The 17,635-nt window shown below is 41.6% G+C and overlaps 1 protein-coding gene across 1 annotated transcript in view; it reads right to left on the reverse strand.

Annotated features, from left to right (window-relative positions):
* pcdh7a (protocadherin 7a) overlaps positions 1-8,063 on the reverse strand; it is a 57,340-nt gene extending 49,277 nt beyond the window's left edge. The window contains exons 1-2 of the mRNA XM_042485206.2: positions 5,356-8,063; positions 2,395-3,571 (exon numbers count right to left, since the gene is read on the reverse strand). Coding sequence (XP_042341140.2) covers positions 2,395-3,571; positions 5,356-6,776 — 2,598 coding nt within the window. The 5' untranslated portion in view covers positions 6,777-8,063. The remainder of the gene's footprint in view (positions 1-2,394; positions 3,572-5,355) is intronic.
* Positions 8,064-17,635: the final 9,572 nt, after the last annotated feature.

Raw genomic sequence — 17,635 nt, forward strand, 5'->3', positions numbered from 1 at the left:
ACATCTGGCATCCATCCACCACTCAGTTTGACTTCATTATGAGATGGAGGTATTCTCTCTTCAATGACTTCTACTCAATTACTCTGCCAAGTTCCTCCCTACAATCAAACTAAACTATGCATATTGTAATCAAAGACGCCTTTTATATCGGGGCTTGGACATATTACACCCTATTGTTCGATTCAATGGTCGCGGTCATTTAGGCACGCCGCAGTTAATTCCACCTGTCAACACCATTGTTCCACCGCTTACCAAGTGTTCTGTTCTAATCCTCACCCCCTTGATTGTTCAATTTGTACTTTTCATTCTACTCTTAAGTGACAGCGTTACATTCATGAGGTGTTCTACATACTGGCTGCTGCTCAAATACGACACCTTCTATCTGTGCTCGGTTGTTCGTCTTTGTTAAAAAACCACAACACTGCAATGAAACACAACATTTTTTTTGGAGGCCAAGTCGTCTCCATATGAGGTGAGTCAAAACTCCCAAGCTGTGATTATACAGGATGTGTTTTTCTCCTGCCAAAACACAAGATTCAGCTTGTGTCGTTCAAAACAAGGATACTGGAAACTAAGGCGAGGCACAAATAGCAGGGTGTTATTGTAGTTGCTATGCTACTATCTAGAATGGCTGTATAGAAGCATAATTGAAAATAAAAGATGCGCCAAAGTTTAAATTATGTACTTGAAAATCATATACGTTCCCCCAGGAGCTTCTATTTTTTGGTCAGAGAAACACTCTTGAAATGCAAACTTTTCAGTTGAGAAGGTCTTTCTGCAAACATCTGCACAATAATAAGGTATGTTCTTGAAGATCACAATCCTAAGGAGTCTTTCTGCACACAAGTTAGAATGTAATAAAACACATTTTTTGAGTGTGGGATGGCACATTATTTTGGGCTCCCAACACAATCGGTGTTTGACACATTTTCAGAGATTTCTGCCTCTTCTCCGCGTGACTATTCTTTTCCTCACAAATGTCTCGGAGCTAACTTAGGCTTGCACCGCTTACGTCATGTTACATGCACAGACCTGACAGCTGAAGACCTTTTCCCCAGAGAAAATATGAGAATGTGTTCTTAAAACCAAGTTTCAAGTGGGGGGTTAAAACCACAAGCTTTTAGTCTCAGAACAGAAAGCTGCAACCACAAGGCCACTCAGGCGATTTAATTATTAGTCAATACAAATTACTTTGCCCACACTAGAGACCAAGTTTTAGTAATTATTACCTGCCAGCATTTATAGCTTAGCTGAACATTTTTTAAAGCATAATGGGAAGTTCCTTTGATTAATACAATGAGGGCAGAAAGGGAGAAAGATTTCCGCCAGCGTAACACACGCTAAATTTGAACTTGTGTTATTTCTGGTATCTTGGTAATGTCTTTGAGTCGAGTCAATTACCTCCTCACTTCAATTTGGATCCGTCCAGCCACCTCTAATCTAAACCAACACAACACACCAACCAACACAGATTTATTCAACAATAGCGGATGTGTTAGTACACAGGTATTTTCATGTTCCCTTTGTTACCCTTGTAAACATTATTCATTCAGAATTTCAAGTGGTTTTCAGTTACTTTTCTCTAAGTTTGACCACTTCTGTTCTGCTGAGAATGTGCTGCCTGACACAATGAAGACTCCCAAACCTCATCAATATTCAGGGCTATAGTGAAGAGACACTGCTAAAGTACAACTTCTATTCAAATGAACATACTTCAACCTACTCTGTATTAAAAGGCCAGAACTGGGACATCTCTAACACTCACCCCTAATGCTCTCTCTCTCTCTCTCTCTCTCTCTCTCTCTCTCTCTCCCCCTCGCTCTCTCTCACACACACACCTAATGCTCTCAGCTCCAAGTTCAATGTACCATAAAAGAAGAGCCACTCCAGTAATAACAGTTATTTTAACCACATCGTCATTATAAGAATGCATTCTGGACAAAGAACATTCAAACTACAAAGAAGCAGGCATTGCCAATAGCCTTCAAAAGAGAGCTTCTTTATCTGGGACAAATATAGACACAATTATTTCCCTCAAAAATGGGAAGAAAATTGCAACACCATGCAGACTGTAGAAATTGTGCATTTATCTCATTCTATCAAGAAAATAATCTTCTTACCAGCTTTAGTTTAAACAGCCACAATCAGTTGTCATTACCACCCTCCTTCATTGTAATGTGTTATCAGAGTGGCCATTATTTGAATGGATCAAAGGACAATATCATCACTGTCATTATGGGTTATCATTTACCAACTCTGTGGAACAATAGGGGTCTGCACATACCAAAAAGCACACCGGGTTTCACTGCCTTTTCTACCTAAGACTTCTTTTATACAAGGTGCATGTATTTTTGACATTCTGCTGAAATATATATCTTTATATATAAGGATTACCTGTGCATCCACTAGAGTGGCGTTGGCCAAACTCTCGTTGATGAAGACATGGACCAGGGCAGTGGCACAGAGAGAGGGGGCCCCACTATCATTGACCCGGACAACCAGGCGATGCAGACCTCTGTGGCGCCGCTCCAGAGGTTCTGCCAGAGTGATCACTCCGTTGGTGTGGCCAATTTCAAACAGTCTGAAGGGATTTCCTCCCACTAGAGCATAGCGAAGGTCTGCATTTGGGCCAGTGTCTGAGTCTATGGCTGTTACAGTCCTGACGATGGTGCGGGCACTGCTTGCAGGCGGAAGGAGGGTGTAGGACTCATTGGCTGGAGAGGTGACGGAGGGGGCATTGTCATTTTCGTCAGTCACAAAGAGCGAAATGGTGGCAGTGGCAGTTTTACGAGGCTCCCCTCCGTCAACGGCCCGGACACGGAAGGTGTAGGTGGAAAGCTTTTCACGGTCAAACGATGCAGAAGAGAAGATAGTTCCTGTGTTGTTCTCGATGGAAAACACCTCTTCTTGCTCTTTCTCACCACCTTCGCCTTCCGTGTTCCCTCCCATCTTCTTCTCATCAGTTCCATCCATCTCAACAAACAGACTAAGTTCTGCGTTCTCGCCTTCGTCAGCATCAGTCACGGTGACCATGCCAACTGGGCTGTTGGCAAGCAGGTTCTCTTTCACGTAGAATGTAAAGATTTCCTGAACAAACTTTGGTGCATTGTCATTTCGATCGGTCACCTGAATGACAACAGTTGCAGAGCCTTGTAGAGAGGGCGTACCCTTGTCCTTGGCGATAACCCGGAGTTCATACCTTTCTCGCTGCTCACGGTCCAGAACCCCAGTGGCACGGATATCTCCATTATCTGCATCTATGTAAAATGGCCCGTTGCCAGCAGGGTCCAGGGAGTATGCAATCTCCGCATTCTTGCCACTGTCTGCATCTGTTGCCACCACAGTGACCACCCTTTCACCAGGAGAGTTGTTCTCAGCAAAGTGGACCTCAACGACGCTCTGGGCAAAGGCTGGAGCATGGTCATTGATATCTACCACTCTTACCATCAGTGAGCTGTTGCTGGACAGACTGGGGCTGCCAGAATCTACTGCCACAATGGTAACACTGTACTCTTTGGTGGCCTCGTAGTCCAACAAGGCTGAAGTATGTAAGAAGTATTTTTTCTTATTCCTGTGAAAATAATTAGAATAAAACATGTTACATATGTAGCTGCAAACTTAGATTAAAATTTTACCGATCTTGTCTTCAAGGAAGCTGTACAAAATAGTATTGCACATATTTTGCCAGTAGTCATTGTGCTGGTCTTTTCCTGTGGAATGTTCTATTACATGCTCACAAAATGTCAGAAAATAGTGGAAAAATTCTCAATATCATTCCAGGGGGCCAAGGTGAGATCCTTAAAAAGTCTTATTTTTATGTCCAAAATACTTTCCAGCGCCCAAAGATATATAAAATACATTGATTTGAAACAAAGAAAAGCAACAGACTTCTCATTCGAAAAGCTAGGATCCAGAGATTTACTGAAAAAATTTGCTTGGATGACTGAAACGCTTTATCTATTGTCAAAATAGTTGGCAGGCAATTTTCAGTCAATAGACCAATTGATTAACCAACTAAACATTTCAGCTTTAATATGGCTTGGTCTTTAATACAGCCTTATTTTTAGAGATCTTCCTGCATGACTGCAGCCATGTGCAAGGTAAAACAATAATAGTGGAGAAACTGTGACAGATTTTTTTAATTAAATGTCTTTATCGATTTGCTGAAGAGCTTTCATGATTATTACTTTGACTAAGAATTTCTTTAGTCAAGGACAGCACTATACAACAACCAGCCTTGTTGCACAGGTGTCATAAGCAATGGCAGTGATATCCTAAGATGGCCTTCACTATTTTACCTCACTCCCTCCATTCAATAGCTTTAGGAAATATCTTTACAACTGCCTGAAGAGCACTGACATTTGCAGCCTGCACTGCACTAATAATATTATTAAAAAGTCTAAAGCCCTTGACTTAAATGAATAGTTGCTCAAAGTTTACAGATTGTATGCCATTCTAACTACTCTGCAGCCTTAGTGAATGAGTGGCACTACTTGAACCAAGCTTAAATGAAATCTGCATGCAACAACACTCCACTCTTCTCTGAATTCTCTGTGGAAACGAGAAATTGTAGCAATTCCTCCTAGAGCAATGGAGTGGGTGAGACTCAAAGCAACTGCAGGATGAATGTGAAGATGTCAAGGTCAGAGAACACATATGGTATAAAAACAGCACCAGCCCCTGGTAAAAAGACATAGTGTTTGTCTATGAAGAATGCTGAGTTTTGAATTTGGTAAAACTTGACAAAAAAAGGTGTATATATATATATATATATACCCGGGAAGTCACCTAGGAATGACTCAATAGCTATCTGTAAATCAATGTAGAGTTCCTGAATAAATCTAATCAAGGACTGTTTAGTAGAGCTCTTGAGAACACACCGCTAAATGGCATGTCAATGAACCAGTGCCTTATCATTATGGCCATTTTCTTAATGAATAATAACCAGTTTAGAATTAATTGTTCCTGGTATCTGTGAATCCAGTGCTTAATGGCACATATCCAGATAATATTTGCTTATTATGTGCACAGCTGTTTTTGTCCCCCTGCCCTCAGGTAAAGTGCTGCATTATACTGAATTTCTGTTTAGAATGCATCATTACTTCATGATTACCTTATCATTACTTAACCATTTTTTTGTGTTCCCTCAAGAAAAGTAGTGCATCATCCTACCCAAATGACAGCAGCTGATTACTAGATGCAGGTTCATCAGTCTGTTTTCAAGTGTTATCGACCATAGTCCTTTATTCTGAGTAATTTAGGCATTACTTATTCATAAGTTTGATAGTTCCTTTCTTTAAAATGCCTGAGGGTGTCTGCAGCTTACAGTGGGGGGTTACCTTTGTTTTGGCTCACCTGTCAAAGGCTTCATCTGCAGGTAGGGGTGGGAGCGCTGTTTCACCAGCTGGCTTCAGTGTGAATGGGACGTCTCCTACAACTGTGCACGTCACAGCCCCATTTTCTCCTTGGTCTCGGTCTGACACCTGCACCAGAGCGACTGGCGTGTCCACCAGAACGTTTTCCGGCACTAAAGCTGCTCCATCCCGAACAGGGATCCGTCCAATCTTCCGGATCTCTACCACTGGGACATTGTCGTTTTCATCCCTGACAGCCAAAATGACCGTGGTGCGGTCAGTGCGTGGTGGCTGACCCCGATCTCTGGCCGTTACTGTGAACCTCAGTTGAGCCACATCTTCCCTGTCAATCCTGTGAAGGACACTCAGCCATCCGGTTGCTTCATCCAGCCGCAGGAGTCGCCTGACGGATTCAGTGGCAGCTCCGAAGACATACTCCACCTGCCCATTGACTCCAATGTCACGGTCTGAAGCTCTGACCTGAAGGACAGGTGTGCCTGGAGGAGCGTTTTCGGCCATTTCTGCCTCATATGTGGACCTCTCAAACTGTGGGCTGTTGTCGTTGACATCAGTGATGGAAACACGGAGCAGGGCTTGGGAGGAACGGGGTGGGTTCCCTCCATCTCGAACCCTGAGGACAAGCTCATATGAGTCCTTTTGCTCACGATCCAATGTGCCTTTCACAATGAGCTGTGGCTGTTTCTCGCCATCTGGTATATCTGCAACTTGTAGCTCAAACACAGTGCTCCTGGGTCCTCCATTATCTCCACTTCTGCCCCTCCGATCCCCAAGCCCATCCACTCTAGCAATGGTGCTTCCTCCTCCTGTGCGTCTTGTTGCACTTGATCCAGCCGCACCATCTTGGATCAGCTCATAGCGGTCAATACCATTTCGCCCAAAATCCCTGTCTGTAGCAGTGGGCAGAAGGTAAAGAGTTCCAATTGGCCGATTCTCCTCAACTGATAGCTGGAGCACAGGTGAGGGAAAGGAAGGTGTGTTGTCATTGATGTCTGTTATGACCACACGCCCCTCAAACAGGTCCACCCAGCTCTGCAGCGGCCCGATCACTGACACCTCAAAGTCCAAGAAACACTCATTTTCATCAAAAATCATCTGGCACTGTGGGAGCTTCTCTCTGTCGATGCGCCTTGGTCCTGTCGTCAGCTCACCTGTCACATTGTCAATCTTGAAGAACTCTGAGCCACTCTCCAGGGCGAAGGTGACGTCCCCGCTGCCTGTACCGGCCGTGAGGCCCAGGTCTGCAGCCACGTTGCCGATCTTGACGTCAGGTGGGCCCTCCTCCGCCACCCGGTACCGGAGAGCTGAGTCGGCACCCGGTAGCTGAGTCAGCAGCTGCAGCACTAAGACCACGAGGCTGAGAGCCTGCGCCGCGGAGGAGTGCACTGCACCAAGCCTCTGCATGGCTCCTTCCTTCTCTCGCCTCTCTCCTTTCCCCGCTGTCTGCCTCTGAGCTGAGGCTTGTCTTTGCTTTATTGGTGTTTTGTGGTGTGGTGTAGCTCACAGCGTGGGTGTTTGATTTATCCTTTCTTACCTTCTCCCTATCGCTCTCTGCGGACTGCCGCCTGAGGTCCGGGGAAAAGCTTCCGCACTCTCTCTGTACTTCACTTCAGCGGTGCAGGGCTCCTTTCTTTTATCCCCCCTCTTATTCTCTTTTTCGCAACTTCTACTATAATAATAATTTCTTGCTGGGCTGTTCACGCCACAAAGATATCAAAAAATCCATCCTGCTGCGTAAAAAAAGGAAACAACTAATTCATCAGCCTTTGATTAATCCACTTCACTCTTTCTTTCCCGTAAGAGCTATCCCGCTGTCACCCCAGCACGCTTGTCAGTTCATAATGCCATTTGTAAGTTCTTTTTATTCCAGTCACATTCGGGACAGCGGCTTTTCTCGCGTTTTTCACAGTTAGAAACTGCAATGCAGCACCGCACAAAAGGAGAAAAAAAACAACACTGCTCAGCTCTCCGGACGATGAGGGAAATTAACTCACATCCCTCACAGAAGAGGGTTGAAAATAAAAAAAAAAAAAATAAAGTCTTTGGGATGAAGCCACTGGATCTTTTTCTTACCTTTAGATCCAGCTGCCTTTTTCCTCTTTTTTTTTCCCGCAGTGGAGCAACGTGCCAAGCCGTCGGATTCCTTCACGTAAGTTATGTGTGCTTCTCAGAGCGAGTTTCTCATCCTATTTTTTCCCTCATAAAACTAAAATAAAAAATCAGAGCCTCTCTTGGCGGGCTAAAAATGGAGATTCCGACATCATCATCAATTTGGCGTAATCCTGTGGAGCCTGTGTTCGGGATGGATGTCTCGGTGATGGACCCGAGTGTAGATGCGTCTTTTTCCAAGAGTCCCGCATTCTCTCTCTCTCTCTCTCTTTCTCTCTCTCCTCCACATGCGCCTCCTCCTCCTCTGGCTTTTTTTCCCCTCTCACCTGCACTGCTTGGGACTGCTGCTGCTGCTGCCGGTCTCAAGCGATGCTGCAGTCTCTCTCTCTCTCTCTCTCTTCTCTCCTCGCTGCTACTGCAACATTTTTTTTCTCCCGGCCGCGTAACTCGATCGCTGAGCTGTAACGGGAGAGGCAGCAGAGGCGGTGTTGGGTCGCCGTGTGTGTATGTCGGTTACCGGGGACAGACCTCACCTCCCCCCTGTCATATAGGAAGATTAAATGGCTTGGTGTCCCGGCTGCTGACAGCTCCTGGTGGGAAAATATCTTTATTCACACATTCATACAAAGGACAAAGAGAGACGGGGAAGAAAAGAGAAGTGATCTGGCTTTAATACAAGTCAGCTCAGTGCTCAGTCACAATTCTGCTGGTGCAGCTCTTTTGCCGGGGCAAGTGTAGAAGGCTTCATTCATTCTTTTCTGCGGGAGACAGAAACGGTCACATACTCTCTGATGGGGAATTACTATGATGCTCACGGCCTACAGTCATTTATTCTGATACACATAGTGCACTGTTAAATGGTCCAGTCTAATATATTCCACTGTCATTATTTATATATATATATCCGACTACTGCAACTAATACTGTAATTGGAAAAAAACCCCAAACATGTATATATTTCCTGTTTATAAACACACTCACGTATATAAATATGTTTTTCCTACTTTTTAAAAACATATATAATTTAATATCTTACATGTACTACATTATTATTTAATGTATTATTCTATACTGTATTATGTATTTATTTATTTCAAAGCCTATATTTAATGTTATATATTTTTTTCTTATTGTGTGTGTGTATATATATATACTTAGTCATGCCTTGCTTTGTGTTTCTTTGTTGCCAGCACCCTACATCTACACACAAACATGCACACTCACACATACACACAGCCGTGAGGATGTTGTCTCTCGGTGGACCGACCTGCTCGGTGAGGAGCGCAATGCAGCATTGGTCTACTGCTATTGAACACTACCGGGGCTTCCACGCTGCCGCTCTACTCTGTTAAACCCCCTCTGCATCTCTGATTTCCAAACCAGTCAGGACCAACTGTGCCGCCCGGCCTGGCTGGAAAGTAGAGAGTTCCTCCCAACATAATGTTATTGACCGAGATCTGTGTAGCAGCTATTATTGAACAGTTTATGCCTGGCAGAAAGTAAACAAAGACTGACAAACTGCAGAGCGAGGTCACGTCTTTCAGTCGCTCTCTTTTCTTCCCCATATGTCCCCTCATCTCCTCATCCTATCTCCCTGACTCTTCCTTTGTGTTTCTTTTTCTTTTCCATCCCTCACTCTCTCACTTTCTCATATGCACCAGGAGGAACTTTGTGTGTGTGTGTGTGTGTGTGTGTGTGTGTGTGTGTGAGTGAGTGTGTGTTTGTTTATGGGCCAATATGCTTAGCATTCCAGAGGCGTTGGCACGCGTCCGCTCCAAGCGCACCCACGCCCTCTGTCGTTCGACCTACGCGCGCTTTATTTCCCTCGAAATCAATCTGGCTTCGCCCTGTGGTGTGTTCGTGCGTGCATTAGCATGCATGTGAATTTTAAGGTGGGGAAAAAAAGAAACGTTTAGAGACTGAGGTGTGCGTGTGTGTATGTGCAACTCTGATTCCTGGGTCAGGTCAGTTCACTTTGGGCTACTTCAGTTGATTTAGGGAAATTTCAGTCAGATTCGACCTAATAAAAAAAAAAAAAAAATCATCTAAAATAAATCTGTTGGCCTGAGCGTACTGTTATATCCAACCCATTAAGATATAATTGAGCATGAATCCTCTTTCATCAGCAAATGAGCTGCACTTTCAATTTGCATATTGAATGAAAAGTGAACTGTAGTGTGTGTGTGTGTGTGTGTGTGTGTGTGTGTGTGTTCTAGCTAAAGGCAGGATGTTCTTCTTTGGAGAAACATAACCTGGGTTGACATCCGTTATAGCCTAAAGGCCTAATCTAGTGTTTGTACCATCACAAAAGAGGATCACAGCTTTGCCACGTGGTCTACAAGGATAACTGTGGACAGAATGAAGACCATCTGCATATTTGATAGCATGTAGCAACTGCAGTAGTTATTCAAGTGAAGTATCAGAGATCAAGTTTTCCATATATCCTGAGAACATTTTCGTTCATTTCACAGGCATAGGTGTAAGATATTGAACCTGTGGATAACTGTCCATCCATTCATCCATTGACTTGGGTATTAAAACTGCAATTCAGAGCAGCTCAGACAAGCCCTTTTTCATACACCATGTAGTTTTCAGTACCCTTAAGGTTGGTATTATTACATATTTATGTTATTGTCACTGAATTCAATGACCAACAATGTACCAGATTTTTTCTTTATACTTTCTGACTGTTTGTGGCACTCAGCCACAAGCCCATTGGTTCCAACAGAAGGTCATGGAAAACAGGTCAAAAATAGGGGCGTTACTAGAATTTGAGGACATTGGGGGCTCAGCCACCGTTGAGGGGTCCAGGGGGGATATATACAGTATAAGCAAGCTCTACTTTGATGCATTTTTTTGCACTCTGAAACCTTATTGACAAAGCATTTCTTTTAATCTTTGCAAATTCTAAACATCTACTTCAAAAACAGTTGTTTATTTGGCAGATTCTGAGTTGTGATGTTAAAAATATTAGTAGTAAGTAATTAGTATTGAGTAGAAACAGAATACTTTACAACTGCTATCATTAAACATTTATTGACCAGAGTTTGAAAAACAGTTATATGTATTTATGGTAACATTAGTTTATTGGAATATCTAAACGTATTACCCTCAATTCTCTGCTGAGAAAAAAATCTTGCAAAATCTGTCTTTTTCATCATGTTCTTCCTTTGAGGCCAGAAGAGGACTAGACCCTGCTGCCCTTCAACCAGTTTTTGACAACAGTAATCTGCTGTACATGAATGCATCTACACATTGTTGCACATTAGATTCAGCAAATCATAGTGCACTGAGATCTGGTACAAACTCTTAGGCCCTCACTTGTATGTTTTATTCCAGGGCTGGTTGGCTATCTTTGACCTTTTGTGGGTTCAGTCATTGGCACTTGTTCCTTCATGAAGCCGTGCTGGATAAACTCCCATCATACATTTGAACTTTGATTGCACAGAGATCTGATTTGTCTTGTTGTGTGTTCCAAGTGCACAGACTGAGCTAGCAAGAAAGCTTTTATTGCTCACTTGGAATAGCCTTCAGAAAGACTTGAAACTAAGAGAATTGGTCTCTTCGCCTGATATCAAAGCTCTGGTAAGTACAAAGGTGAATGACTCAGTTGGTATTTTTCCCTGTGCGTAGGTATTTTAATATTTCAACATAATAATTCATATCTGCTATGTGTGGTTATTCTTGTTTGTAACTTTTCATGCTGCTGTCTTGGCCAGGTCTCCCCTTGTATGGATCTAAATAACATAAATAAATCTGTTTTTTTTTTTTTTTTTTTTGTCAAGCTTCTGAGGCTTAAATTTAAAATCCTATCCTGGGCTACACTCAAAAATGTTCAATGACCTGATGACGCAGATGATCAGAAAAATATATTTTCTTTTTAAAAAAGAGGACGGGCAGTTTCCTAAATTGATGGGCACTGTAATTTTTTTTTAGAAAACATCATTCAAACATAACTCAGTTGTGCATTGGTTGGGGACTTCTTTCAGCTGCAGATTAACACACATTTGGTGTTCGTATTTACATCTTTGGGATGGTGTACGAGCAATTACAGTGTTCATGTCCATGTGATGGATAGTTGATTGGCCAATGGATGCTACTTATTGGATTCTTGTTAGTGGGGTGAATTCATAAATGGTTTGGGTCTTTCATTGGAATTTGTTGACAAAAATAAAAATGTCCATTGTCTTATCCTTTGATTCTGAACACTTATACATGCCTTAGTGATTATTTATTATAAATATTGACAAAAATGTCATTTGCATTTTGGAACACAAAATAGCCAGAATTAACTGCAAACTAAAAACTACTATGTTCAACACCAGGCATGACGAGTGATTGGGACTGCAGAAAAAAAAAGTTTTCGAAAGGCTAAAGCCTCTCAAATATGGATTGAAGCAGAACATTCTATTAGATAACAACATGTTAATTTTGGACAGGATGATACCGGTATCGTTTATCTTTAATTTTGACTGTTGGACTTTACCATGCTCTTGAGTTATTTGAAAAGTTTGGCATCCTCTCACATCCTCCATCAGCTGTGCTGGTCACAAGGCGACTAGCATAAAAATACAGGTAAAGTTTGCAGATTTAGTAATTAAATCTGTATATGGAAAAGTCTTAGTCATAACAAGACTGAGCAAGTTAAGCATTTCTGTGTTTATATCTGGTGTATTGTTTAGTTTGGGATACCCCTCAATCTTTAGAGAGCATAAACACAAGATGGCCAGCAAACCCAAAACGGATTAGAAAATGTGTCTGTTGCTAGGTTGTTACTATGGTTCGATCTACTTGCTGGAGTAGTTTACTAGGTTTCATTACATATAGGATTCTACAAACGTGACTGATTGTTTTCCAGTTATTAGTCATACTCCGTATATTTCCATGGAAATGGGGATCACACTCATAAAAAACTTTTTAATTTTGAGAGCTAATTGCCCCAAAACATGAATACATTTTGATTATACATTTTTATTTTGTTGATAAATATCACACTCTCTCATGTAATATTGCTCAATTATTTGCCGCCAACAAACCATGTTGCAATGCCTCTATCTACAATTTCCTGGAAAATTCTTTGGTATTCTCACATTTCCCACCCAATCAGTAGTATAAATAAGTATTGCAAATTGTTCATTGATTTCTGTTTTGGTGCAAGCACATGTACGATATCCTGCTCTTAAATTCAAGAGGCTGTCTAGTGACACAACACTAATTGTAGTGTACTTGTGGCACATTTGGTTGTTAGAGCACTAGCACTAATGATGGAACCTCTAATTAGTTGCTCTCAACCGTAGCAGTCCTATCTATGGAAGACTCTGCATCAGAGGCCTTAATGACTACAAGCCTGACCTCAGTGGTCAAAAACCCCTTTGACAGTCTTGTGGCAACTCACCTGAATCACATCACAAGCCACCCACTGGATCCTCTGAAAGTCACCTCCTACGCAGACCAAAAGATTCATGTACAAGCCTGGGGATATATGGAAGGAGCCTGCTTGGTAGTGGACTTGAACGCAGCGTTTACCACTTTGATCCATGAATTGCTTCACGCTGAGCTCTCCCAACCTACCACACCTGCCTTCACCTGTCATGGGATCAGCAGTTTTGCGATTGGTAGGAGAGAGCAAATGAGGCTGGGAAAAGCCGGATCCAATACCCTAACAATCACAACTGGTGAACCCAAGGGATACGTGCTCTTTCAGCTCTGGCAACCCCATAACCATGAGCCAAATATGATCGAACAGTGGAGATGACTTCAGAAGGAGCCTCCCACCTCTGAATACCTTATTTGGAACTATGACAGCTGTGGAAACCTTTGCATTTCTGTTAACCTCAATCTAAAGTAAAAAGAGAGCCTATGAATATTGTATTGTCAGCCCTCTCTCAGCCACCTTTCGCGTCTGCATGATACACCCCTAGTAGACATCAGCTAAGAGCGCGGCCAGACAGAACCAAACGCGGTATTATTAAATGCGCTGGACGGCACCTGCCATGGCAGCCTATACGCATACAGGGGCGTCCATGCCCTGATCCTATCCCTCCATGCCCTTGTTGCCAACTCTAAACCATCCATGGCATAACCACGTGCAGTGGAATCCCACTATGTGATTGTGTTGATATCACCGTAGCAGCATCCCGAAATGTAAATAGCAGACACAGGATAGTCAAGCGTAATATGTAGATGTGAAAGTCCATTGCAAAGCGCCATTAAGTGACATCTTTGGCTTAGAATGTGTTGATATTATACTACAGGAGAAAATTAAAAAGTTGATTACAAACAATTTGGATCCCATTGCTAGTAATGGGTCACCAGGTAAAACCATTTTTCCTACGATATGGTGCGCCTGGTGTGCACTCTCAACTTTTCAGCACAATCTGCAGAGTCAAACCACTCATAAATGTCAAAAATCAAGCACTAGGTGGGCGTGGCTAGTGTTTTCATGTTGACAGATGTTTAGTTACCATCAAAGTCACCCTATTATTTAAATACCAATCAAATGCATGGAGTTGTATGAGCAGCTAGGTGAATCTCTCTGGTCAGTATGATGCCATTTTCTATGCTGATGAATAGGTTAGCTAAGTAGCTTGCTATTTAGCTTTTGGACTGTGAGTGAGCAAAGAGTATGTGAGAGAAAAGGGGTAATTCACATCTAATGTCATAGTTTCAGATAAGTTACTGAGTCTGAGAGAGAAACCATATGTCAGTGGGGCATGGGGAAGATTACAGTTGATTTGTTTGTGTGTTTTTTCTTTAATCACATTTGCCTGGATGTGCACAAAGCCCCACTACACTGGTCAACACTTTGCTAAAGCACTTTTGAGGTCTCCTGTTGCAATGCATCTCATTGTGACGACAGAAACATATTTATTTATTGTGATGACAGCACCACTAAAGAGTATTTAAAGACCCTACTATCAGTTTTGAAAAAACATAAGCAAAAAAAAATCCTAACAGTAGGGAGATCAGGAGGTCAGGCACTGATGGAGCTCAGAGAGACAACTCATGGTGGTGCAGTCTTCAGTTGAAGGCCAAGTTTTAAAATGAAAAAATAATAAAAGGGGATACAGAAGCTGTGAGAAATTGAATGGTTAATGATCTTGCACTTGTATAGCGCTTTCTCTAGTGGTTCAACCACTCAAAGCGCTTTGTGGTCAGGGCATGCAAGGTGCCACCTGCTACTCAGTTTTTATACATTCACATACAACAGCAAAGCCATCAAGAGCAATTTGGGGTTCAGTATCTTCCCCAAGGATACTTCAACATGCAGTTTGGAGAAGCAGGGAGTGACCCACCAACCGTATGATTAGAGGACAACTCGCTCTACTTCCTGAGCCACAGCCAACCAAGTAAAGACAGTTAACAGTGGTTGAGGTTTGGCAGATTTATAAACGGTGAAAGCAGTGATCAGCAAGTTGTGTTACAGTTACTGATATTTACTTGTAGGTTGTAGCTACTGGTTAACTCTCTCAAAAGTAATTTAATTATTACCAGTTACTACATATACAAGTAATAAGGGTAGCACTTAATTTGGATAGTCCTATATATACTTTATGGAGTATTTGTAACATTTCAACAGTTCATTTGCTGAGATTCAGTAATTCAACTGCTTTGTTGTCTTTTGTAAAAGAATAAAATATTTGACAATATATACTAAATTATTCCGAGAATATGAAGGTACATTAATGAATCATCACATAACTATAATCTGTTTCTACAGAAGAAAGCAATGCATTTCATTTGTTGAATCTCAGTATATAATCTGCTGAGATGTTACAAATCCAAACCAGAATCCAAATAAAGTGTTACTGTAAGTAGTTACCAGGAAAAGTACATTCTGTGTAACTTTTATATATTTGTTTCAGTTCTCTTTTTGAAAGTGTTGCTGTGGCACTGTGTGCGTCAAGACAACTGTCACATTTTATCTATGACTGTACCCATTATCACAATGATGAAAAGTGGAACAATAAAACAAACTAGATATGTTCTGTTAGGCCTCATTATTGAATCCTTGACAGGCTTTCAAATCAGCAAAACAAGTCAGTTTTTAATGCTCTTTTTTTAAACCTTTGTCTATAAAATAATAGGCATAAAATAACTTTTTTAATACATTTTATTTCATTTTTTGAAAACAATATATCACCAATTTAGCAAAGCACTGTTTTCCCCACCCTGTCATTCAATCAAACTGTTTAGTTTTTCCAGTGCCATCTACGTGATGTTGTCTGTCTGCCGTCTACTGCAGGGTTGTCAAATACATGTCCACGGTCTAGAACCATCCCACCAAAGGGTCTCATCAGGCCTACTGAATGACTATGAACTGAATATTGATGCACTTGTGAAGGCTAAGAGGTGCCAGGAGTTAAACCATGAGTGGCTTCATGTAAAATGCTGTTTCAGAGTCTTTTACTCTGACAAGAGTACAGTTCTCTGAAAAAACCCAGTGAACTCTCTTACTCACTTAACATATTTAAACAGAATTGAACACTGTGTAAAAATATTGTCGATCACCAACTTCAGTACAAAAGAATCTGTATCAGACTTCTATCTGAACGCTGTATTGAAGGATCTCTATGGCTCTGCCAAAACTTGATTTTTAAATGGTTTATAAGGCACGTGATAGCTTAACCTGCTCACTCAATAACTTCTACTTTAGTTTGTTGTGTTGATGCTATTATTATTGCCAGCAAAGTAGTAAAAATGCTCATTTAAAGACACTGAATTGTATACTAACTGAATATGGAAAAACTAGAACATATTTTTGGAACTGCATCCCAGACTTTTCAGCATCCGTTTTGTAAATGTATGGATATTTACAGAATGTTAACCGTTTTGTACTTCTTTACAAACAAAGAAAGGGAACGGTCATGTTGTTATTTATAGGTTTTATCAAGTAGCAACCTCCAGGGCTGAAAAATAGAGCTAAAATGGAAGTGCCAAAAACTGTAGTTAATCAAATGGCCACTTGAGGCTGGCTCCAAGAGTGAGTCAATTCCCACAGACCCCCATGTTAAAATTTAATGTAAATGTTTACAGCCTGGTGCAAAAAAAAAAAGGTTTTCGTCTCTTTAGCTACTTTCCCATTAATGACAACTGTACAGGGGGGGAATTTTTATGAATGGTTTGTTTGAAATCCTTGTAACTGAATGGCCGACAATTTATTGAGTTTACTGTGGAAAAGTTCCACAGCACACATTATGTCGTTGTACAGACCATTTCACTGCATCAATTTATTATCCCCTGCAATATATAAAGAGCACAGAAAGAAAAGTACAGAGTAGGCAGGAGGCTCGTGTCCTTCACTGAGTACAATATGTTAACACAGGACACTCAGTAGCCGATGCACTCTTCTTTATGATGTGCTAAAGAGGCAGCGTCAAGGTTGGTTAAGGTAAATGACTCAATAAGCCGGTCAAGAACACCAGCTCTGTTGTAGGCTTGAGTCCAGATTGTTTTGAGGTGGTTTCTGAGAGTAGGATCAGCATCAAGGCTGAATCCATCTTGTGTGACCCCAATCCTCATATAGTCGTGACAGAACCAAAACAGTAAAGCACCATGAGCACCAACGAGGGTTACTGGCCTTCTTTTATACCCACATACATTTTGGTGTACAATATGTTCTGCATGCATTTCCCGTGTAAGCAGTTTTAAATTAAACTCTGGAATAGCTTCATCACATCTGCAAACACTGCTACAGAGGTGGGCCGTATTAGGTTGAATGCCAATTAGTGGCTTTTGTCAGTTAGATAAAGACCTGGTAATCATCAGTTTGATGTCTTTTCAAAGCAACATGAAACAATTACTGTAACAGAGCTCTGAAGAGGCCAAATCATTTGCGCTCGAACGCTAGAGGTATCATTAAAAAAAATAAAATATGTATGTATACAATGTTAAAATATTTAATATGTCCAAGGGAAGAGTCTCCGAAATCTTGATAGCTAATGCCAACTCTGACAAACTGCAGTGACAAAGAGGAGCAGCAGTCACAAGCTGAAACTATGCCACAGGGATATGACACAATTTACAGTACAGAGGGTGGACGAATATGGCTAATTGTCCTGCAGCCAGATGTTTTCATCAGAATATATTTTCGAGTGTGCCTTTCCTAACCATTGACACTTAACTTCAGCTTGTACTGCTGCATTCACTGTGCA

The sequence above is a fragment of the Plectropomus leopardus genome, chromosome 3 (assembly GCF_026936395.1).
Source record: "Plectropomus leopardus strain MGB_pleo_1.0 chromosome 3, ASM2693639v1, whole genome shotgun sequence".
Classification (NCBI taxonomy): Eukaryota; Metazoa; Chordata; class Actinopteri; order Perciformes; family Serranidae; genus Plectropomus; species Plectropomus leopardus.